This window comes from Calonectris borealis, chromosome 3 (assembly GCF_964195595.1).
Source record: "Calonectris borealis chromosome 3, bCalBor7.hap1.2, whole genome shotgun sequence".
NCBI lineage: Eukaryota > Metazoa > Chordata > Aves > Procellariiformes > Procellariidae > Calonectris > Calonectris borealis.
Genome location: NC_134314.1, coordinates 66,279,492 through 66,304,422, shown reverse-complemented (window position 1 = coordinate 66,304,422; position 24,931 = coordinate 66,279,492). Strand labels below are relative to the sequence as shown.

The following is a 24,931-nucleotide window of genomic DNA, read 5'->3' as shown; positions in this document are numbered from 1 at the left end:
AAAAACCTGTATATTTTCCAGTTCAGTTTAGATCTAATTGGCAACTCCTTAAGTATCAGTGTTATTTGATTGGAAGTAATTTACATGGGGTGATTAGCTATTGCATATATTCCAAAGGAAAAATGCCTACTGGGTCACATTTACACTACCTCAGGCTGTCCTCTTTCACAGTTAGTAGCATACATGATACTCAAAGCTGATGAAGCAGTCTGAATTTTGGCAGACCTTTCAGACACTTTTTGCAGAACTCTTTGATTTAAATCTGGTCATTCTTATTTATTTTTGAAAAAGATGTTTCAGTTTTTCCGAAATGATAACTTCACAGATAAAATTATGCTCCCCCTCCCCTTTTTTCTATAGTAGAGGAAGAATGTATTTTAAAATAGTCTGGCAGAATGTAATTTCAGGTGCTTAACATGTGGAATCGTCTCATATATTGACGATTTCAGTAAGTTTTACTACCTTGCATTTTGAATCTCTTTCTTTTTTAATTACATTTTCAATTCTTGGTTCTTCGTCTAGATTTTTCAGAAACAGAAACAAAAATACATAACTTGTTTGGATGGGTTTGAAATGAGCTAGAGGGCGAGGCGTAGAGAAAGCCAAGAAACGAAAAAGTATATGAAGAACAGTTTGTGAGTGGAACTGTGCTCCTTCAGCATCTGTAATGAAACAGTGCCCTGCCATGGGAATCCTCTTCCTCAAGAAAGAAAATTCAATTGCCCTAACCCTGTTAGGATAGCTAAAGTTAGGCAGTTTTAAATTTCGTTACCTTTGGATCTCACATAATGATTTTATCATTAGATATCATCAGAACTGCTGCTCTGAGATTTGTCCAAAGCTGTCAGGTATCTTTGTCCATCTGTTCTTGTGGGATGGATGCTGTTTTGTGCCTGCCATAGGGAACAACTCCTCATAGTATGGGTTCCCTTACTGCCTCTTCACTGTCCATAGTCGGCCTTGCCACCTGGCAGGAGACACTTTCCAGACCTGGAGTCCTCCTGGAATTCAAAATTTGAATTTGTTATTTCCTGAAAGAGGACGAGACATTTATCTGCCTTGCGATCAACTGTAAGCAAGCTTGAGAGTTAAATAAAATAAAGTAGATTTGTTCTAACCAAACAAAGATCAAAGCTGGAAACAAAGCTACATAAAACTTAATATTGAATTATTCTTAACAAAAGATTCCCTTCTCCTGTTTAGGTCTCTCTGAGGCTAATCCCTCAGATACCATGTTTACAGCTGGTTTGAAGAATAGCAGAGACAACCCTCATCCTCTCTCATCTGTTCAGGATGGATACTTCTTACATTCCCTTCTTCCATTTTAAACTAAATGGCTTTGCTCTTTGTCTAGAGCTGAGTTGAAATGACTTGTGCTCCTTAAAATCGCTTGTGCCGCTTAAATGCAAAACTGGTACAGGACATCGCTTAAACTGTTCATTTTCAGGGTTGTTACAGTGGTCTTGAGTCTGATGTGGTATTCTGAAAATGGCATACGTACCAAGGTCACAGTTTTCGACAGAGATTATCTTTGACAAATGTAGGGCCTTCCTCGAGGGCAGATAGCGGAGAAAAGCAGAGCGAAGCAGAACGCTTTGTTCCACACTACAGTTTGTCATTTGTTGGGGTTCCCGACGCTCTTTCAGGCACGTGGATTTTGAAATGGGTGACAACTGTACTTGGGTGGATGTGTGGAGAATGCTTCCTGCTGGCAGCGTTTCCAAAACCTCAAGGTTACATTTGTGACCACTTCAGACAGATGTTTAATGCTTATTTTCAACATCAACTGTAGTTTACCTGGTGGAATAAACTGAGAATGCAGTTGGCATCTATCTTAAGAAGAAATTTTCAATTAATATCTTAAAAGAAGTTTGTGACTATTGCCAATCTGTTTGCTAAGAGTGACAGGTTTTATGGTCTTGATTTCAGTCTTTCATCTCTGTGCTAAGCACATTTCATGTTGCACTGCTTGAAGGTTTTCCTTGGCTCCTATTTTAAGTTGCGGAAATTTCAGGGCTGGCAGTATATCACTGTAGGAGCTGTCTCTGGACGGTTCCCTGGCCCACAACCGGCAGGCACGTAGTGCTTCAGCCATCTGCCCTACGGTGGAAGTTGCCTGAGGAGTTCCTCTTGCTTCCGTGGTGGTTGTATGTCATCCAGACAGCAAAATGTATGCCAGGAAGACTCTCTGATGGCAGTGTCCATCCTGTTAGCGTATTGCTTTCCATCACTAGAAACAAAGTGCGCTTGAAAAGAGAACAGTTATCAGTGTCTTCATCTTATAGATGGGGAAACCAGGCACGCTGCAGTGAAGTGACTTAGCCGGAGTCACCCACCAGGCTGCTGGCAAGGCTGGGAATAAATTAAGTCTCCCCCATCCTTGTTCAGTGCTCTTTCTGCCTTTTCTCCCCTGTCACTCCCCAAATATTTCTGTAGCCTATTTCTCTTACGCTGTCCCAAAACAAACAATGAGTTGTTTTAAAACATTCCACAGTTCATTTGATCAGAACAAGGATCCGGACTAAACTCCAAATCAAGCAATTGCATTGTGCCTATTGACATTCTCCCTGTGGTTTCAGCTGAATAAATCTCTTTTTTTTCTCCCCTAAAGCATTGCTGTGAATGGCTATAATATTTACACAAAGATTAAAATCCCTTGGTACACCAAAGTTGCTGTGCACAAGGCTAAATAACCAACACATACAGCAGATTCTTGTTACCTCTTGTTTATCCTTCAGAAGGAAGCAGAAACTTGAGAGAACCTCAAAGCTTCAACCAAGCTTGAACTATTTTCATTTCTTGTGAGAGAGTCTGGAAGAGCTTCAGCCAGGCCAAGCTGCTGGGGTTCTCCCCTGGCTGGTTTGGCTCCTTTGGAACAAAAAAGACCAAACAGAAGAGAAAGCCTACACTGATTACTGGCCTGAGCTCAGCGGCCATGGTACCCTTGTAGAATGTAGCCAAATGTACTGAAAGGAATCATTAACTGCACCCATGAGGCATGTGCTGAAAATATCTTTAAACATTCCTACTTTTGAGCATTGTAATACTGCCGTGTTTTCACAGGTGTCTTCCGGCGATGAACCAGTCTCTCTATGTAGCCTGGAAACTTCTGCGTAAAAAATGCTGCGTAAATAAAATACGAAGTGATAGATGGGATTCTGAGACAGAATAAGAATATGAGGTGCCTACCAGTTTAGAGATGCCAGTTATTTTCTGAACAGTTATTTTTTAACAGCAGGACCCTCTCAGTACTATTTAGCAGAGCGACACCAAAGTAAGAGGAGAAGGCAAAGCATTCCTCTCTCTGCCAAACACAGCAGTGAAAAATTAGTTTTGCATACCGCTGAATTACCTTCATTGTAATGAACATTAACATTATATATGTATTTAATGGAGTTAATGTTGGATCAAAACTGCAGAAAGGGCAAGAAACTTTGAGATGATGTTTTACTTCAAGTTTTTGTGCTCTCGGTTTCTCTGCTCTGTACTGCCATTATCCATCGCCTCTAGCTGTCGTCTTCAGATGGTACCTTGTATGCAAACTGGTAGTCTCCCCTCAGGCAAGAAGATGATTCCCAAACAGAAGTTTGGTAGAGATGAGTAGCAATCTCGGAGAACCTGTCTCAGGTCCTGCTCATTTCTTGGCTCTTGGTTATCCTCAGCTTCCTTAACGCGTTCCAACTCTCCAGATGAAATAAAGGCAGCAAAATGCTTTCACGTTTCCATGGTCCCTTATTTGTGTCAGTGCTCTAGGGTCTGCCTCGGACTAACTTTCTTTTTGTGAAGGTACCAGGTATTTGGTTGCGAGTGTTTCTCCAGTGCTCTGCACTGGTGCAGTCCCAGGCACCGATGGACAGCTTCTGTCTTGCAGGAGGAGCAGGTCCCAGACCTGGGTATCGGTTCCACCACAGTTCATCTTCTAAGTAAACATACCTCACCAAAGCAGGGGAGAGGAAACCATCTTCAAGTTTTCTACCTTTTGATTTCTTCTTCTTCTGCCAGGTGCTTTGTTTTTCATTAGTCGAAGAGAAGGTTTCTGTCCTCTTTTGGTTTTCAAAAAATATCTTCCGAATTATGCTTTGTGTGTACTTTCCTTGAATTACTTCAATACGGTTTTTTTCCACCTTAAGGTGCAATTCAGGGTCTTTATGGCTCTGTGATTTTTTTCCCCCCATCTATTTTTTTTTTGCTTCCTAACCAAAGGGTTCAGAGGGTCAGAATGACCTCTCATGCTTTTCTTCAGCTTATTTCCCTGCCTCCCATTTTCAGTATCTCATAATGAGTTGTCACCTATAGGGCCTCCTGTCAGTCATCAGGATGGATATGACTGACACCTGAACGGTCAGTCCCTCATTTGCTTTCTTGTGGCACAGCTCAGGACCTCTGTGGGTACCAGCCAGTGCCCCAGGTATCATGTGGGACTTTTGAAGCTTCTCCTTTGACATGCCTTAGGGGAAACAATTCCACCTCAGCAACTTGGGGGCACATAAGTCCTTCTGATCTTTGGGAACTCAGCTGTTCTACTGAAGACTCCTCTTAATTGATAGTCTTTTCCAATTAGTCCTACAGAAATACCATGCAAATACCCAGCTGTTCCAGCTAAGTAATTCTGCATCCTCCTTCAAGTTGCAACTTTAACAGTCTTGGGAGAGAATATATCTCTTTCAGAGTTATTGTGCCTTTTAACTAATACTGGTTTTATAGCTGTAGTTTCTCAACATTGTACGTTTCCAGCACTATTCATCCAGAGATCAGGGTGTTACAAAGTATGTATCATCTGCTTTTTGATAATGAGGCATGAAAGACAGAGATGCCAGGAATATAATCTTTAGCAGAGACTGTTCAGTTAGTGAAATGAATGGAATTAAGAAAACTTAAATTCCCTATATTTTCATTAAAATTCTCCCTTTCAGGGTGGCAGCGATATATGCAAGGATTCAGGATATTTTTTAGCTGGCAGTACTGAAAAGTATCACAGGATTCTCTGCAATATCTTTCTCCTCTCTGAGAGATTACAGATGCTTCATGGAGCACAGTGAAAATTCCTTAAAATTACTGTAAGCCCGATGTACTTGTCTGTTTCTACTTGAGGGTCTATTAAAAATCATTTGGCAAGTACGTACTAGGGTGAAATAGGTGAAGAATCTCTCAGGGGTTTTTGTAACGCGGGAAGTTACGGTGCCTGCACAGTGGCTTGGCCAGGTCACCAGGTTTGGAGGAGGATTGCTAGGTGGGGCATGAGGAGAAGATGAAAGCAACAAATCTTAGGAATGTGCCTGTGGCACAAGAGACAAATGCTTATAGTAGAAATGATTAGTCAGAAGTAGTTTGGGAAGGGAGATTACTTCTATATACTAGTTGAAACAAGCATGTTCTTTGTGATATCAGCACACATACTTTTTATCCTCTCAAATCCTTGGTTTTCTACAGTCATTTCAATGCAGAGGACCTTTCTGCTGATTCTCTGCAGCAAGTTGCTGGTGCCACCACATCAGCCAGAGTCACAGGGAGACAGAGAGTCTTCTAGTAGCTAGTAACTGGCCCTAGGAATTACATGCAGACACTTCCTTTTTTCATCAAATTTGCAGTCAGTCTCAGTCCCTGTCATCTCTAATGAGCAACACCAGTAACTACCAGAGTCAGGGAAAACTGGTGTAACCTGTATACACCTATCTTGGATCAAGCGCTTGGAGCTAAGGTATGCATTTGAACCTTTTCTTTGTGCTTCCACGCAAGAGATGTTAAATATGTTGCATATTTCATTTGTTCCAGATAGTGGGTGTTCTTTACTTGTTGCTGGAGTCTACACTGAACATGTGCATTAGGAAAGATCATTTGCCCTAAGAGATATTTTCAGCATTTTCAGCATAGCAGGAAGTAGGGTAATAAAGAAGATAGGAGTGTAGGTACAGGTCTCCTGTGGTGGACATAGCACTGGCTGCAGGGCTACTGGACACAGGATAATGTAAAATTTAGACAAGTTGATTATTAATTACTTTCAGCCATATTTATCATACCACCAAATTGCAGCCACTTCTGACTTCATAACGTTCAGCATCTGTAACCTGACGTGCAGTTCTGCAATATTTTTTGCTGCTGTCTGTTCAGACATCGCCCCTGCAACTAGATGGACTTGTGGATGGTGTTCTTTAAAAGCTCTGATTCAGCTCCAGAATTTTGGTGTTGCAGAAATCTTGTAACTTCTGACTGCTATTTATTTAAGTAGAGGTTTTCTGAGACATAGCATTTTCAATGTAAGAGTCAATTAAAAGTTTCAGCTGTCCCTTAGAATTGGATTGTTCACTTTCTAGCTGCAGTACCAACAATGGTGGTTTGATTTTAAGGATTTTTGAAAACCTTTCTTTTCAGTGTTAATCTGGACGCGAGTGAGGGTTTTACAGTGCATTTGTAAATTGCAAACAAAATACTCCTCGCTACCCTCCTCTGAATTCCACCAGAATCTTAAAACCCTCAACATTTTAAGAGAATACCTGAGTCTTAAATGTTCCTTTGGTTGTTTTCTTGAACCATTTTCCCTGCAGATTTCTGTTGTCCCTCTTCAAGAAATGGAACTGTAAAAAGAGCAATTGCTGTATTATAAAGAGCAAGTAAATCCTCACAGCTTTGCATGAGATTGTGCATACATGTAAAGCCAAAACCAAAGCTGAAGTAATTTCAGAATATGCTGCATTTCTACACAAAATATTTAAAACCTCAAAGTTGTGTTCTTGTAATAGCAACAGCTGTGAAAAGACCCTTCCCTGACCATATCCTATATAATGATTGAAGGATGTAGCCCTGTAGTTTATACTTCTGAGACTGGGCTGTCTTGCCCCCTCTGAACCCTGTGGGCTCTGAACCTGCAGTATCAAGGCTTCCCTGCAGTATCGAGGTTGTAAAGGTGTAAAGGTTTACTGCTGTGGAGTCAATTTATGCAGTTTCCATGAGCATATTAGACGGGACCCTAAGTAACATCTATTCTGTTTACAAACCCAGGGTTAGCAGTGACGCTCAAGAGCGTCCTGCAGTTGTTCGTGCTGCCCTCTTGTTGGTGTGCTCCTCCGGCACTGCTCTGGCCTGGGCCATGGCTCTGTCTGGGCATGGGTTCCAGGGGATGGGGCAGGAACTGCTCCCCCAGGCATTTCGGTGCAGCCATCCTAAGCCGGAAGAGAGCTTAGCTTGGATTGACGTAAGAAGGGTCCTTGGCCTCTTTCATTTAGTAGCTTAGATATAGCGCCATGGCTTAATTTTGTATTTCAGACATTTTAAAGCATTGCTGTTTATGCATCGCTGTGCATAAACAGTATGTCCCAGTAATGCATTCTGACACTCCTGGTTTTGGAAGGAGGAAAGGGGAGGTTAGCAAGTCCAGCGTTGTCCTGCTTGGCCATCTACCTTCCCTAGCAGTAACGTTTTAAACAACATAAATGTCCGTGTGCATTACGCTGCTTGTGAAGTGGAGTGCATTTAGCTTCCTTTGTGAATACAAACATACTGCATACTGAAATGAGGTGCTCTCGGCCACAGGTCAGTATGTGACAGTGTTAGATACTTGCTGTAGTGCTGACAGCTTCATTCTCCACAAGCCCCATGCTCTGTCTCGTGTGTCTGTGTGTGTCTATTTCAGAGTGGTAGAAAGAAGAAAAATACCCCATCTCTTCAGTTATTTATATAACTTAGTATGCAGATTTTTATTACCAGCTATTTTTAATCGGCTAACACTTGTTATCAGTGATGTCACGGTTCTAGAAACATTCATAATGTCTGCTTTGATGTTTTTCTCTCTTAACCTATAGAAAAAATACACATGGAAAGCAAAATTAAATATTTTTTTTACTGTACAGTTCTTAATAACCGTATACAGAATGTGCAAATACCTCTCTTGGTTGGCTGCAGTAGTCCATCTGTTCTGATAGTATCTCAGATTATCCAAGATGTTTGCAAAATCCAAGTACCTAGCTTTGCTGCAAACCTCTACCAGAAGCAGAAAGAGGCTACGTTTTCATGAGAGCAAGAGAATCTACACAAAGCAAACTAAATAGGCTTCAAGCTGCTAAAAGACTACTTATGTGCCTGGGGAAAAGAAGTAAACAATCTTTTTGTGTGTGCTGCTTTCACTGTAGCCTTTTCAGAGCCCTCTTTTCCTTATCCTAAATGCCCCTTTTGCCTGCCAAGAATAAGGATAATTAAATGTCCTTTAAGTGGTGTTTAAAGCTGCATGATAAGAATACCTATCCTCCTGATCCAGTTCCATATAGTAAATATGAAAGGAGAACAGTTGTATCAGGCGTGCTACTTCATCGCTCCTGAGACTAGCTTTAAGGCGGAGACTTGAAATAACCAATTTTCCCCCGCAGTGACATATGCAGCATCCTTACAAGCATCTCCAGCAGCACGCCTGCCTCTTGTGTCTGCTATTTATACAGTAATGCAACTGAATTGAAAAGCAACAGCCTTACACAGACTAATTTTAAAGCAGTGCTCTGGTTTGTGATTTTAGAAGGCAGCTACCAATAAAAATGTAAATTTAAAAGAACCCTAAAGTCCTTTCTACTGACCCAGTGATAACTATATTTTGAACTAAAACTGTTTTTCCATTGTCCTCAAAGGTTTTTTTAATGCCAATATATGATGATTACTTCATTAAAAAAAAGTACAATTATTTTTTATTTCCTGACGGTGCTGAGGATGCGATGATCATCAGTGCTAGCCGTTTCTTTCCCCCCCTTCTTGGAGTTTTTCCTTTATGATAAATAGAAAGTAGTTGTATGGAGAAATGTTATTTAATGGTTTTCTTTGCAGGGTTGGATAATGTCTTTGTATAAACACTGTTATAGCATATGTATTATTTGTGGTAAAATAATGCATGTTTCAATGTGTTAGCCTCCTTTCAGATGAACTGCAAGACTTGGAGAGCTATCTGTGTCTCCTGAAAATTTTTTTCTAAAGTGTAATGCTTTTAAAAAGCCGATCTGATTATTCACATTAGTCTCCACATTTCCTTCCCCTTTTCTTTATTGCATGAGGCATTAGCATGGAAACACACTTCATGTTTCTGAGGCTTTTGTCTGTTCCTGCTGCTTTGCCTACTGGAAGTCAAACAGTGCTACTTGGTTGCTGACATAACTGATTACTATGGAAATTATTACTATGTCATAAACAGAGGATTTCATGTGTTGAATGTGCGGCAGGAACGCAGACGATTCTGTAAGCAGAAGGTTCCTGGTAATAAGGAAAAAGGGAAGAGAAATGCAGAAAACACACGATGCCTGTGCAAAATCCATTGTTGCAGATTCTTTTTCAGAAGGCATAACCATCAAGAGCATGGGGATCAAGCAGTTTGCTGGGTTTTTTTGTTTTTAAATGAGTAAGAAGATAAATGTGCATTTGTGCTTCAAGGAATAATTATTTCATTTTGACTCCAGCAGTTGGCACTGGCCAAAGTGATTTCCGAGGGCATTCGATGTATGTCCCAGATCACTGTTCCACGCTAGGGAGACTAGACAGCTATCGCTCTGCTATGCAGCGCTCTGAAACCAAGGACACCAGCTGCCAGACGGAGGAAGTTAAAGTTGTGCCCCCTTCAATGAGAAGAATACGAGCGCAGAAAGGACAAGGCATCGCAGCCCAGATGTCTCAGTTCTCCAGCTCATCTGGAAACATGTCAGTCATGAGTGATTCTGCTGCAGTTATATTTGCTTCTCGCCAAAATAGCGACATGGGTTTTCACAGCTTGCCTCGGGCTGGTGCGAGAGTCTCTCTGCAGTCCGTGGAGCAGACACAGAGCATCTCTAGGCAGGCAGAAGACATCGCTGGCACTTTACCCCACCAGATAAATAAATTGCAAGTGGATGATAGTGTTGTGCATCTGAGGAATAATCCCACGACGGGGGGGACCCTGTCGAGGCCAAAGTCTCAAGAGGTGAGAAGCTATGATAGCGAAAAGTCCGCAAGCCCGGCTTGTGTGGTCTCTCCTCATGCCACCTACTCGACGAGCATCATACCCAACGCAACACTGTCATCCTCCTCAGAAGTTATCGTTATTCACACTGCCCAGAGTGTTGGATCGTTGGATAATAAAATTACCAGCTCTGCTGCCTACCCAAAGCCAAGAGACAATCCTGCTGCCAACAGTGCAGTAAGTGGGAAAGAAGATCACCATTCTTCAAGCGGTAACTGGAGCGAGAGCAGCTCCACACGTCACTCACAGACTTCAGATACCATCCCATCTAATACTGTCATGATGCTTTCTCTTGGTGACTCTGCTGTCTCTCTTAGCACCCCTGGAAACGCAGAGACTGGGTCTCAGACCGTGAGCTACAGCTGTAGGAACAATCTTGCTTTACCAAACCCTTCCCAGGACAGCGATGGTAGGAGTGAATCTAGCTGTTCAGGGGAGCGAGCACAAGCAGCAGTGAACAGCACAGATCATTGGCTGTACAAGTCTGCAGAAAACAGTGAGACTCCTTCACGCAAAGTGGTTTGTACCACACCAGGCTGTGCCACTCCTGGTAGCAACCTGAGCAGCAGCAGCCTGGAGAGGACTTCAGCCAGGGATGACTCTAATTCTCTGTATTCTGTGGACCACGATGGTTATTACAGTTCCACACATACGGACTCCGGGCTGAAGTTAGACATGCCATGCAATAGTACTAATGGTTTTGGGAACCCCAGAGACAGCGTGATAAATGTCTTTGAAGGAAAGGAGAAGAAACATCAGGATGACCAGACAGGCCAAGGTGATAAATCCCTTGCAAGAAACATCTCTCTGAAAAAGGCAAAGAAGCCGCCTTTGCCACCATCCAGAACAGACTCACTCAGAAGGATGCCCAAGAAAAAAGCCCAGTCCAATGGACAGGTACTTGATGAAACCCTCATTGCCACCCTCCAGCATTCTCTGCAGTTGAATCTCAAGTGCAAAAATGGCAGCTCCCCTTCCCAGAGCCCCTGCAGTGATTATGAGGATCCCTGGGTGTTGCGCTCCCGCAGCCAAAGCTCGGTCAGTGCAAGCAGCAGCATGATGTCCACCACTGCTCCAAACCTGTACTCCATCTGCACAGTCACTCCCTCTCAGAGTGAAACAAGTAGCATCAAGTCAGAGTACGCTGACCAGTGGGGTTACTACAGCGACTACGCCACAGTGGCAGACGAGCAGGTAAAATCCCCAGTGACCCATTCTGCCAGTACATCATCTGCCCTCAGTGATTACAGCATCAGCCACTTCAGTGATGGCTCAAGGGCTTCTGCGCCACAAGTGCCCAGTGGACTGGCCAAACCAAAGAGCACCTCTCCCGAGAAATCCCACCGAGTCACATCGCCATCGAGTGGGTACTCCAGCCAGTCCAATACACCCACTGCGCTTACTCCAGTGCCTGTATTTTTAAAATCTGCATCATCAGGAAATGGGAAATCCAAGCTGAAGCCTAAAGTGCCTGAAAGGAAATCCTCTCTTCTGTCTTCAGTCTCCATGTCTTCATCCTCCACTTCTCTTTCTTCAAATACATCTACTGAAGGGAGTGTGAGTGTGAAGAAATTGGACCCCACCCTGAGCTCTCCTCCGGATTCTGGTGCGCCTCCTCCACCACCTCCTCTTCCAACACCTCCTCCACATTGCCCCGAACTTTCTCCTCCCCCTCCCCCTCCTCCTCCTCCAGCAGAAGTCATGGATCTGTCACCATTGCCAGCCTCTCCCACATTCCCCCCTCCTCCGCCAGAAGCTGATGTAAATTCTTCCTTTGCCCAGACTGTCCCATGGTTTCCGCAAGAAGCCTCCATCAGTTCGTTTTCTTCCCCTGTTCCTCCTCCTTCTACTTTCCCCTTAGCTGTCCCGCCACCAGCACCACCTCTTGATCCCAAACTAACAACAGGTGCAACAATATACCCACAGTATTCTTTTAAGAAACGTAACCAGGAAGATTCTTGCTACAGTCCAGTGAAACAGCCACTCAACAAGCAAGATGCATCGAGACCTGTGATGCCCTTAGTAACTACCAAAGCCTTGCAAATGGTGCAGCTGAGGTCTGTGAAAAAAGTGACAGAGGGTGAACCATCACCTGAATCTGCTTCTGAAACCACCTCTCAGGAAAAGGGTGCCGTAAATTCATCATCGCAGTCTTCCCGACAGCCATCTCTCTCGCTAAGACTCAGTAACAGCTTAGGCGAAGAGGAAATGAAAACTCAAGGCACTTCATTTAAAAACTCAGTTCAAACACTGGCTCGGGGTTCTCCTCTCCTCCTCTCTGATAACATACCTGCACTTGACAGTGATCAAAAGCCTGCGGGTGCAGTAGGTCTAAACAAGTCTTTCAAAGCTGATGCACTGGGGACAGCTACTGAAGACACACCTGAGTCTTCAGTGCAGAGCGAAGACCTCCATTCTGGCATGTCACTTCAGGGGTCACCAGCATCTCCCGACAAGACTCAGGTCGTACTGCCAAGCAAGAAGCCACCTCCTATTTCAAAGAAACCCAAACTGTTCCTCGTTGTACCACCTCCACAGTTAGACCTTACAGTGGAGAAAACAGCTGAAGTGAGTGATACTGTCAGAAGCACATCAAGCCCAACTAAGAGAGACGCTGTGCTTGCACACTGCGAGGAGGCGAGAAATTGTCATACAGATGGACTCAGTTCTAGCGAGATGGACTCTGGCAGCCTGGTTCCTGAGGGAGGAGCTGCCGGATTCACCTTCTCTGAGACAGTGGGAGCTAATGCCTTTGTGGTACAGCCTGCTGCATCCCCAGTTCAAGAAGAATCCAGGCAGGAGGAGCAGTCCGCTTTTGATGAAGGAAGCAGTTCGGGCAGCAGCCAAGACAGCGGCAGTAACGCTGACAGGCACCTATCTCAGGAGAACGAAAGTGGTGAGTCTCTCTTCTCTGACTCTTCTTCAGATGCAGCAGTAGCTATTTTAAAGAAGCTAGCATTCAGGTGGGCTTCTGTAGAGGAAAGAGCCTCTTGCGATAGTTAAAACTAAAAGCCTAAAGAAAGTTGCAGGGATCAGGTTAATACTTTAAAAGATTTCTTACAATTCCTTTCTGACTTCTCATTATTGCAGACATGGAAAGAAAATGATGCTTTATTTAACTGTGCTAGGATTAAAGCACGCTATGAAAACATGGTTAGCTTTGTCAATTTTGATTTTGCATTTTAGTGGAAACCATACAAATTTTCTTTCAGTATTGTTTTCTGCCTGTGTGTGTGAGCAAGCACAGGCATTTTGTGCACTGCAGTTTCTTTCCCAAGCAAGCGTTGTTCTGAAATCACAATAATGACAACGGTGCACTCACTCAGTCTCTGCTTTGCCTTAGAGGCAGTGAGGGCTGGTTTCAGCATTATATGCCTGTTGGGTTCCCACGATGGACTGACAGTATTGTTCATTCTTTCTGCGTAGTGGAGGTGTTTGAATCGGATACAGCAAATAGTTCATTCCTGCCAAGCAATAGTTATGGGGAAGAGACGGACGGAGTGTCAACACCAGCGAGACCAAGGACTACTGAGGATCTTTTTGCAGCCATTCACAGGTACTGCAGAAATTGCCCTTCCCGTACTGTCAGGTTCGGTAGATCTCTCAAAAATTAATTAACATTGTTTTACTAAAACACCCAATTACAAGTCATTGCTTTAACAGAAAGCACACATTTATCAACTTTCTACTAAGGCTGTATATGAAAAAGATAAGGAAGAGAACTTGTCTTTTATTGTTTTATAAATATATTTAATCCATTCTGAACTAAAAGCTACCAGATTAAATCAATGTAGATTATATTATAAATATCCTGCCCCTTAAAATATCAAATTACATCTAGTATTTATTGTACTGTTCTCAATCTGCCATATTAACTCTGCTGTTGCTTTTTCTGTGTATCTTTTTGTTTTCATTCTTGTTCTTCTCCATCTCTTTTTACTCTCTTCGCTGCTTATATGGTGCAGTTTGGGACAGAGGCTCAACGCTAATGCTTCATGGCAAGCGTGGCTGAAACTGGCAAGTAACACGACATGTCAGTCATATGGCAAAACATATGGCAAACGCTGGATTATAGTTTGCCATAATCCAGCCTGAGGTCGGGTGTTTTGTGTCAAACTGGTTCATGAATGAAATGTGCAATACTGGCTCTATTATTAATGACATTATTCATTTCCCTTAAAAACAAAATCATCCTGAATAGGCAACTAGATTTTTGTGCTGTTCACATTAGGGTCTCAAAAAAAGAAAAGAAAAGCTAAAAAGCTTAAAACCACAAAATGAAACGTGTGCACCATTTAAACAGTACACACAGAAGACCATTACCACTCTCTGAACTACTGAGCTTCCTTTTAGACTAAGAATCGATGTCGTGGTAGTGCCATCCTGTGGCTGTGTCTTTTACTTCAAAATTTAGAGGGGCCATCTCTTTTAACTGGTCACAGAAAGTGCTTGGCAGCATCCGTATAGGTTTATCTAGGCGCTTAGTCAGTTTGCACATCTGTGCGTGAGTTCTGCAGCAGCAGTACTGAGGGACGGGAAAAACCTGTTGTGAGAACGTGGCTGGGAGCTGGGAGACTGCAGCACTTGGGATGCAAATGCTATTTTTTCATTTTTGAAATGCTGCTGTTTCAGATGCTACAAAAATTACATATATATGATACTGACTTTTTATAACTTAACGGTTACCCCTTAGGACTTGGCCTGTAGGAGCTGTTCTAAAACTGGTCTGTTGCATTCATGTTGCACGGCGTTCACTAGGACTGCGACAAATCTGTTTTTAGAATGACATATTCTGGCCAGTAGCCTCTCTCCGTTATGTATGCAGATAGAGAGTGGATCTCTGTGTGTATGCACATACATGTAATTCATGAGTTTACAGGGAAATGGACAATGGAACTGGATGTGACATAGTTAAAACTGCTTGACATGTATGTTATTAAGACCTTGCTTTTGCTGGCTTTAGACTTGAAGCACTATCTTCCTTAGCTGTTAATTAATAAACAACATTTTGTTTTTCCCCCCACTATTTCTAAAAGGTATTATTTCAGTGATCGCCACTCTTGAATATGTGCTTTGCAGTAAGACAAGAAATTTAGTGGTATGTGTGTCAAGGGCAGGAAGAACAATCTTAAGTTTAACTTACAGTTTTGCTTGAATATGTGCCCTATCTCTGTCTGAAAAGCCACCAAAACCAAATTTGGTTCTTAATTTTAATTTTCTGCCGTAATTCATACCTGCTGAGAAAAGTTGGTTAGATGCTGACAGCAAACTGACCGCTCTGCACTGCATTCACAGTCTTACTGAATTACTTCAAGCCAGGATAACTGTCTTTCCCTGCAGATCTTTGCAATTGAATTTTGCTTTCTGTTTATTTGGAATTTCATTTGTTTTTTGGCAGCAGTACAACCCCCAGCATTGCAGTGTTTAAAGATACCCGTAGGCAGCCAAAACCCTCATAAAGGGAAGTCTTCTCCCTATAACTAATGCATGTACACGTTTGCATAGACTTGCAGAGCATCCAAGCACCAAATTCACTTGCTGCCTACGGTAGTGATAAACAGTTAAATCTAGACAGGGTTCTTGTATTTGCCACTGCTGAAGTCGTCATTTTATCCCTATGCTACCTTCTGGTGTCCATTCATCCTCAGGCTGAATAGATGTTGGTATTACATTCTTCTTCCAGAAAGGCAGGTGGAGGCAGCAGCAGCTAAAAATAACAGCTGCCTGCGGGAGGTATCGTAAGTGATCCATGCATAAACTTCACCACTTCAGAGAGACAGGATCACTCCAAAGTCTTGGCAGAGTTTATGGCAGTGTCTGTTGCTGCCACCTACTCAGCTGATGGATCCTGCTACTTTGTTTTCTGTTTTTTTTATTATCAGTAAGCTGCAATGCATAAAGACATTGAGCCTGCCTTGGCAAAATCTCAAGGCCTTTAAGAAAGCACAGCTAAAGATCAGGTTAAGTAGAAACCTGTTTACAAGGGGAACGGTCTGTATTGAACACGTGCTTGATAAAAATTAATATGGAATTATAGCATGATAATCTTGTATTTGTAACAAGTCTGCTGACTTGTTTTAAACTTTTGCCAAAATTGCATATGTAAAATTAGCCTTTATACAATCTTTTTGAATTAATTGTTGCTTAGCTTGCAAAGAAACAAAGCGGCTTTGCTACAGATACCAGGCATGTATCTGTACATTTCTTTCTTCAAGATTTCTAATAATGTAAAAATGGGGCAATAGAAGTCCAGTTTCCACTTACTCCCAGTTCCATAATTGTTTCTTAATTTTGTTTTTGTTATCCCTGCCCTTTACATGTAAATTAAAAAACTCTCCGCCCTTTCATTTGGAAAGATAACTTTCATGTCAGGAAGTTGGTCTCTCCTTCATTGAGTCGAAGAGTTGCAATGACAGAGCACCAACAGAACTGTGAATTTTGTCTATGCATCTTAATAGCAGCTGGAAAACTCAGTCTTCACTATTCATTTAATATTTGGGTTGGGGAGGGGATTTTTTTTTTTAAATCATTTAATCCAGAATGGTTACATGTGGCTCACTTTACTCCATCTTAACTTCAGCAGCAGTGCATTGCAATATCCTTTTCTAAAGGCAGGTGCACTAAACTACATTTCTAATTCTCCAGAGAGCATCAAATGAAATAGGAAAAGAAAACAAAACAAAAAAACCGAACATACTCGAGACGACATATTTTTAATCAAATCCCCAAACTAACAGACAAATGGCATTGAGTATAATCTTTATAATGCATTAGTCTTAGCAGTTGAATACTGACTCCAGAAAACCTGATTCACTAAATTCGCTGAAGTGTTTTGGACATCAGTATTGCCGGTTTTAGTAGCTTCATTGTTCCAGATTTGCAGAAAAAGAACAATAAACCTCCAATACCTGCATTAGTGCCTACACAGTTTTGGTGGTGTTCTTACTCATGCTTTAGATTTAGATTACTTCTCCCTTATCTCTGCTTTAGCTTAATTCATTGTCATCCCTCTAAGCTGAGTTTAGTTAGGGGAGCTAAAAGGTTTCGGTTTTTGTTTGATCCTCTTTTTTTTGTTGTTTTTCAACCTCAGATCCAAAAGGAAAGTCCTTGGCCGTAAAGATTCTGAAGACGACCGTACCCGCAACCATTCTCCGTCGCCCCCCGTAACTCCCACCGGTGCTTCCCCAACCTTATCTAACCTCAAACAAGCCGGATCTATTCAGAGGAGCGTTCGCAAGAGCAGCACCAGCAACGACAACTTCAAAGCCCTGCTGCTGAAGAAAGGCAGCCGCTGTGACACCAGTTCCCGCATGTCCGCGGCAGAGATGTTGAAGAACACGGACCCTCGGTTCCACCGGACAAAGACGGATGCCTCCCCTGACCTTTCCGACAGCCCTGCCAGCTGCTCACCCAGCAAGAGCAAACGGGCCCAGGAAGAGTGGGCCAAGAGCGAGGGCCTGATGCCAAGGAGCATGTCCTTCTCTGGCACTAGGTACGGCCGGTCACGAACGCCCCCCTCTGCTGCCAGCAGCAAGTACAATGTCCGCAACCGCATCCAGAGCAGCCCCATGACCGTCATCAGTGAAGGAGATGGGGAAGTGGTGGAACAGTCAGAGGGCAGGGTCCGAAGGACTTTGGAGGCGCAGCAAGAGAGGCAGCTTGATATGTTTAACAGTGATGAAATGGACGTGAATGACTTTCCGTATGCTGAGGAGGCAGGCTGCAAGGAGGCCTTGGATCCAACCCATCTAGACTTAATGACTCAACCAGGTACTTCAAGGAAGTACCTAAGCTCTTCAGCTGAAGACAGTTAAAAGGCAGTGACAAAAGGCATTGGATATTAGTCTAGAAAATGACAGAGGACTAGCTTCCAGAAGAAAGCCCAGACCAGGACAAGTTTACTTTGCTGAGCATTTATTCCATGAACTGCATGTGTGTGTTTAAATGCTAAAGCAATGACAGTTCTGCATGGTTGGGGTGGGGTGGGGAGGCCTTGCTTTGAATGAATGGTCTGTGGCTTAAGGAGAGTTAACAGTTGAATTTTTTTGTGTAAGGCCTTAGAAGTCCTCTTGGGGGGGAGGGAGGGGAGTTTTCTCAGAGCCTGTAGGGGTGTGAAGTTTCTCTTTTTCTTGAGACTGCAATTGTGCAAGCAAAATTTAGGAATAAGCCTGAAAAAGAAGAATGGGAAGGCTTCTGTGGTACAAGCTGGACATTTGCTTCAAAGGCGTGGTGTTGGTGCAGCGTAGTGCATACGTTAAGCAGAGGGAGGCACAATGAGGCGCATTCGCCTGTGAGAAGGTAGTAGGGTTGGTGCTGGGGTTGCATGGCTTATTATTGGGGTATGCCCCGGTCTAAGATGAAGCGTGTCCTGCTAAAGCAACTAGGTCACCAGGTTATGAATTGGTCCAGGGTACTTTTTTTTTTTTTTTCCTGAGGGAGAATTAAATACGTAGTTAATGTGGAAAAGGGAGCCGAGTTTTATAACACACTGCTAGCTGCTATGCAGCCACACACGCACGCTGGGTGAAACACTCATTTCCAAGTGAATTGCTTCCTTGACTAGAGTATTCCCTTAGAGAACTGGAGCAATGGATGTGTGCGGAGGATGCGAGCAGACAACAGAAAAGTGGGAGAGGAATTAAGCAGTGTACTGCCAGAGTTTGGAAGGGTTGCGTTTCTGAATTAGAAGGCAAAATTTGACTTTGAGAACTTGCACTACAGAGCTGTAGGTGGAGCCTGTCTTTCAAAATTGAAACTTGGGAGTTGTGTTTTGCCAGAAGTCTTTCTTCCATTTGTCAAAATGGGAAGATTATTACTTTTCGTCACTTGAAATACAGATACTTGCTAACTTTTGGTTACCAAAGAATAAGTTACAGTTACTTTCCTTTCTGATTTGCCTGCAGTATTTCTCTTCCTTTTTAACCTTAATAATTTAGTGAGGTTCGTTTTTATTGTATATTTTACAGATAATAAAAACATTTAACGGTTTTCCAATTGTAAAGAAGACCATTAATTAAAACTGAAATATTGGCTGGAGTTTTTGGTTCTTAGTAGGAATGAAGCTTTTAATTTTTAAGAAGAATTTTGCATCATTTGATGGCGTGCGCAGTTTTTGTATTGTTTGTAAATATTGAAAGTTGTTAAAATATCTTTTGATCTCCCTACCGTAGAATTTATACATTTTTAGATTGCTTTTAAGAAGAAAAAGCACTCTTTGTAGATTATTTATTTTAGAGAAATATGCTTGTAATCTCTTTCTTCAATCCTTTACTTGTTAGTAATGTAAATTTCAGGGGCCTTCATTTAACTCTTCCCTTCACAAGAGGGGAATAGTGATGAAAATGCTGTGACTTTGCTTCAATAAAGAAAAAGGCTGCCGTTGCCATATTGTCTTTTGAGTTGATTAAAATCTCCTTCAAAAGATGTGTCCCGCAGCGTATGGCAACCCACTGAATGCCATAAACCATGCATCCAGCTACTAATCTCCAGTTTTCATTGCAAAATTTACTAATTCACTTTAGAGACAACTAAAGCGTACTTACATATCCATCCCATTTTGACATCTCAATGCTGAGACTAAAAAGATTGAAATAATCCTAAGCTTTTTCCAGTATCATCTATGAGTGTTTCTACTACTTCTCTCTTACTTGCAACCTGTCCCAGAAAACTAAAATTCTTGGAGAACCAGATTATAAGCAGAGTGAGAAGTGAAATGAAGTGGAGAAGGTGAATCCAGCTGCACTCACTGGAAGGAGGGTGGGATTAACTGGTGCACAGCAAACTTTCTATCATTATTGCGTGCTAAGTATATTTAAAGAACGATTGGATTTTTTTAATAAAATGAAAACCTAATTGGATAAGATCGTTTCAGATATTATTAATATTGATCTGAACTACATACTGTTGCAAAGAGATAGTGCAAAACATTCTGCAGCTGCTAAATGTCTCATGAGCGTTGCTTTGGTGTTTCTCCCAGAGCTGATCCCATGAAACATAGAGCGCTGTGTCCTTTTGACAGCAGGTACTGTCCCTTTCAAAGCTATGTGTAAATGCTAACTAGTCCTCATGCCACCATCCTGACAGGAAAATACTCAGGCTTTGTTTTATTGTTTACAAATGGGGAAATCATCCAAGTGAAAAATTGCAGCATTGGAGAAAATTATAGTTCTGGTGCCTGCAACTTCTGCAGTACTGCGCAGCATTTTGCACGAAGTGCCTGTAGGAGGGAGCCTAGTCAGCTTTTTTTCCCCCTGCTGCTGGCCAGCTGATGCTGCCGCTCGGTTTTACAGGCTGTATGGGGAACTCTTGGGAAAGTCCCGGCTTATGTGCACACCATCTTGTCAATGCAGGTAGGTGAGATTAAACTTAAAGGTAGCATGGACTGAATTTCTTCTCTGGTCACAGGTAGCCTTGATGCTCATCTAAAACCCACATCTGGTGTCAGGTGAGTTTGGGTTGAGGCTCAGGTTTTGGCTAGTGTGCAGAAGGCAGTGTTTATGTAGCCCTACTGATGTTGCTAATGACTATATTTTACACAGTACAAGACGTAGTGAAATACATTAAATGTGATGAAATATGTTTAATAGTGATTATAATGGTATTTATTTAGGCAACTGATGTAACTTTCTTATGGAGGTATCGCCATGCCATCTCCCCACTGCCATCATCCTCTGTAGTGGCACACAGAATTGCTTAGTAGCTCAGTTTTCTCAGCAATACAGTCCTTGGCCCACGTTTCCGCTACAAAACCTTAAAAGCACGACAGCTTTGGGCTGTGTTTTCTGTACTGGCAACAACTTTGGTGTGTATGCTAAGGAAAACATGCTTAATTGTCTGTCACGCATCCAACTTCAAAGTTACTTCTTTCCATGATAAGCTTCCTCCATAGGAAGGTTTTGCAATTGTGGCTTTATTGGTCAACAAGTATAGATTGAGTTTAGCAAACCTCTGCTAAAGAAATCCAGAGCAGCAGGAGAGGAGGCAAAATACACAAACTTTGGCCAGGCTAAAGAGAAAAAGGGGACTGTTGTTATCCTGATGCTTAATGAATCATACTGTTACAGGGTTTGTTCAGAGTTTACAGCTGGTGTACAGTTTGCCTCTAAAACAAGAATCATTACTGAAGCTAGATGTGAGATTAATTTCTGGTTTTCCTTTTATTGGGAATGGTTTTCAACTTCAATCTTTTCCTAAATTTTGCTCTGTATTAACTCATTCTGTGCTTCCTTCGTTTATCTTCAAAGTTCGTTCTTACTGCTGTCAGATGTAGGCAGCCCCAATCCCCCTTAGAATTAGAGCCCTTCAGTTATTACGTTAATACATTCATAAGGCTCCGTGGCATTTACAAGCCTTCACTGTTTATATACTGGGGAGAGGAGAATTTATTATCTTAACTTTAACGAAGGATGGTTGTGCAAGGAGCAATAGCTTGGTGAGAGGAGGTTTGGAAGGTTACTGGAAAAATCAGTTAAAAGAATTGGGGAAGAAGTGGATTTGATGAAGACGGGGTTTTGAGGAACCAGGACTGGACGCTGGTTCATGCATAAGGCTTGGCCTGAAAGAAGGCTCAGAATAACGTCAGGAAAGGTGAAGCGGGGAGATTACTGAGAAGAGAAGTACAGTGAATGCACAGAACGACAGTAAGGTGTGAGGCAGGCAGGCTAATGCAGATTCTTGAGGATAAAGAAGCTTCAGCAAGTATAGAAGAAAGAAAAAGGCAAAGGAGCAATGGGATAGTCACAGCAAGGGGAAAGAAAAATTTTAGCCTATGTGTTTCTTCACAATTCAAAGGGTATAGAAAGCCAAAGTCAGTCAAACATGTTAAAAAAGGTTCTAGAAGAGGAAAAAGAGCAAAATTCTGTGAGCTTAGAGAAGCAGTAACAGGCTGAAGTGAGGAATGCTCTAGGAGACGTCAGGCAACGCTGGGCAGGCGGCTACAGGCTCGAGCGCAGCTCTTGGAAGGGTTCTGTACAGAAAAGCCGTGCCTGAAATCTGGGAAGAATATGGGATCAGGAAGATTAAAGCTCAGATTCGTCCTGCCTAATTTCTACCAACAACCCTGCGTCCTGTGATTCCGATGGACTGGCTGCCGTTCTCCAGACACCTGTGTTCTGGTAACCTGCTAAACCTGCAGTCGTTTCCTGGAGCGGAGAGAGGCCACTTGTGCACGCAGCACAGGGGTAAATGTCTTCATAATATTGCAAGCAAATAGAGCTTGTCAGGTATTGTTTGGATCCCACAAAGTTCTGGAAAAGCCGTTTATAGCAGCAGTCACTGCTCCAACAAAGCTGTTGCTATAGTACATTTAAGTGGTTCAAAATGATGCATTGTTTGCTTCTGTAAGAGAAGATTCAAAGGATGGACTTCAACAATAAAACAAAGTGTTAAAAAATTTGCAGTGGCAATGAGGAATCGTTTTATGTATTTTATTTAAAATAATTTCAGTACTCACAAAAAAGAACACACAGCTACAAATTACATTAGCTATACAGTACATTACACAGTACATTATATTAGCTTTCTGAGTTGCCTCCTTATACTTTGTTTTCTGAATAACTTTCAGAAGTTATTTCTTTCATGGTTAAGACTAGAAAAGTCTTCTGACATAAAATTGATAATTTTCTTGGTTCTAAAGTGGTGTTATCAACTTTAAATCGGAGTGCAGCATTAAAATCTTGCAGGCGTTCAGTACTGGATCATGACTGTGGCTATACTGGTGTGAATTAATAACACTCAACAGGGTAAATTATAGAGATGTTTGATAAAGAAGTGCTATGGCATATATTGTTCTGGAAGACTGGGTAAAAGCCTTGATAGTGCTTCCTCAGCAGAATGAGTACATTTTATGTTGCAAGTTTAGCTCTTTGCAGTTAGGTTCTTTCGCATAATGTGCAACCAACCTTTTAAGGGCCAATCAGTTCTTCTCCCAACAATGCTAATGCAAAATGTCATTGATTTTTAGTAGGAAATTGTCTGTTAATAGTGAATCCAAATGTGTGTGTATATGCATGTGTGGGGCTATATACAGAAGAAAGAAACGCCAATCCCAATGCACGAGTTGCTTCTGTCTGTAGTATACTGCTCTGTTTGCGCACCAGCCTTTCGTATAAAAAACAGAAATTCTAGCTACTGAAGGAACAAAAAAGGTAAAAATCTCTCAGGATACATAGGTTGCAGAAGTTTCTGCATATTCACTACCTCTTGAAAAAAATAGTAAAAATGTAAGTTCTGTGTTTCGATGGTAAAAACTAATTTGTGGGAAAAAAATATAGATATAAATTACAAAAACAGTTAGATAAAATCTGGCAACAAACAAACAAACAAAAGAAATACAGGAAATAAAATGTCCTGTTTGCCATCTAGAAGAAGAATGCTTCCACAGTGGCAGTATTTAACAATTGTTCTTCTTGTACATCTCAGTAGTAAACTAATGTCTTCTTTGAAAGTCAGTCAAATATACGTTGTTAGCTCTTGAAGGCAGGAATTTCTGTGTCCATTTTTCTGCAGCCCAGTGTGAAAAGTGTGTTAGAAACATAGCTAGTAATTTCATCTGGAAAAAATAAACTGATTTCTAGGCCAGTTTAAAACCGGTGAAAGAACATTACAGAGCATTCCGTGCATTCCGTGCCCGGTGCAGCATCACCAGTGGAGGAGCTGAAAGACAGTCCCATCCTTCTCTCCTTAATCGGGATCTTCTGATGTGCTGCCTGAAAACTGGTGATTGTTGTAAATTACTGTGCCAACTGGGAGCTGCAGCGTAGTCAAAAGGATTAAAAAAAAGCAAAGCCCCATCTGCTGTCAGCACAGCAGTCACAAACTAGGGAGAGATAATTATTTTAATATACTTACCTGTAATACAATGCAAAAGTACATTTCAGAAAGGAGGCCTTCAGACAACAAACTCGTGTGGACCCGGGAGCCTGTGGCTGGGAGCAGAGGCCATGCAGTTGCACAGGAGTCGAAGTGTGGCTCTGGGTAGCTCATATCCACTTGCAAGCCATGGACATGACATGCGGTGCCAAACCACGGGCGATCCCAGATGAGACTGGCGTATTGCCATACACAGCACACTTGATCTTTTAGGGCAAAAGTTTGTAATCCAGGATTAACCAAAGTTAAATTCTGCAGAAAGGTCTCTGTGATGTGATAGACAGGGAAAAAAGCGTATCTCAATGTAATATTCAAGAGGGTAGACCTTTCTTTATTCCAACATGGAACATCGATAAGACTCTTTTTCTCCATTTACTGATACAGCTTTTCCCAAAACTTGTCAGAAGTGAAGGTTGTGGCACGTGGGGACATGAGAAGCAGTTGATAGGTTATTTCTCTGAGATTAAAAAATCACCAGCACTACTTTGTTTCTAGACTGTTAGGTACAACCGGAGGCAAGCGAGGTTGTGTAAAACAAAAGCTTTTTCTGAAGTGCAGCTCTGAAGCCCAGGACTGACTATACAATAAACTGGCCGTGGGATGAGTTTCTCGCATGATGTGGCAACCACTGTAGAGCCAGTCTGGGTTTTGGGAACCAGAAACTAAAAAATTACTTTCTGTGCCACAAACATGGTCTGTCTCAAATGATGACCAGGGTCTGGGAAATTGCAGTGTCATCCTAGCAGAGAAACCGTTAGTCCATGTTAGAAGTTACCTAAAATGCTTGCTGAGAAAAGAGGGAAGAAAGTATCTTGACAATAAACTGAAATTGTCTTTCTCAAAAGTCATTTTGGTTGTTACTCGTTTGTCAGACTCTTCCTTCTTTGGATGAGCCACATCTCATGTCGTCTATTAATTTATGTAGTCAGCAGTATTCTTTCAAGAGGTATTTCCTCATCCTGCTTCAAACACCTTGCTAGCATCAAGACTTCTTTGTGATACTGGTTTATCTTCTGAAGGCCTGCCAGGAATATTAAATATGAAGGGAGCCTAAGCTTGATTGTCCTTTATGCCCTAGTCTGTAGACCATAGACTCTGGAA

The 24,931-nt window shown here is 42.1% G+C and overlaps 1 protein-coding gene across 1 annotated transcript in view; it reads left to right on the top strand.

The window, feature by feature from the left end:
• Positions 1–24,678, top strand: part of NHSL1 (NHS like 1) — a 113,892-nt gene extending 89,214 nt beyond the window's left edge. The window contains exons 5-7 of the mRNA XM_075145943.1: positions 9,426–12,857; positions 13,388–13,517; positions 17,052–24,678. Of these exons, the coding sequence (XP_075002044.1) occupies positions 9,426–12,857; positions 13,388–13,517; positions 17,052–17,775 (4,286 nt within the window). The 3' untranslated portion in view covers positions 17,776–24,678. The remainder of the gene's footprint in view (positions 1–9,425; positions 12,858–13,387; positions 13,518–17,051) is intronic.
• Positions 24,679–24,931: the final 253 nt, after the last annotated feature.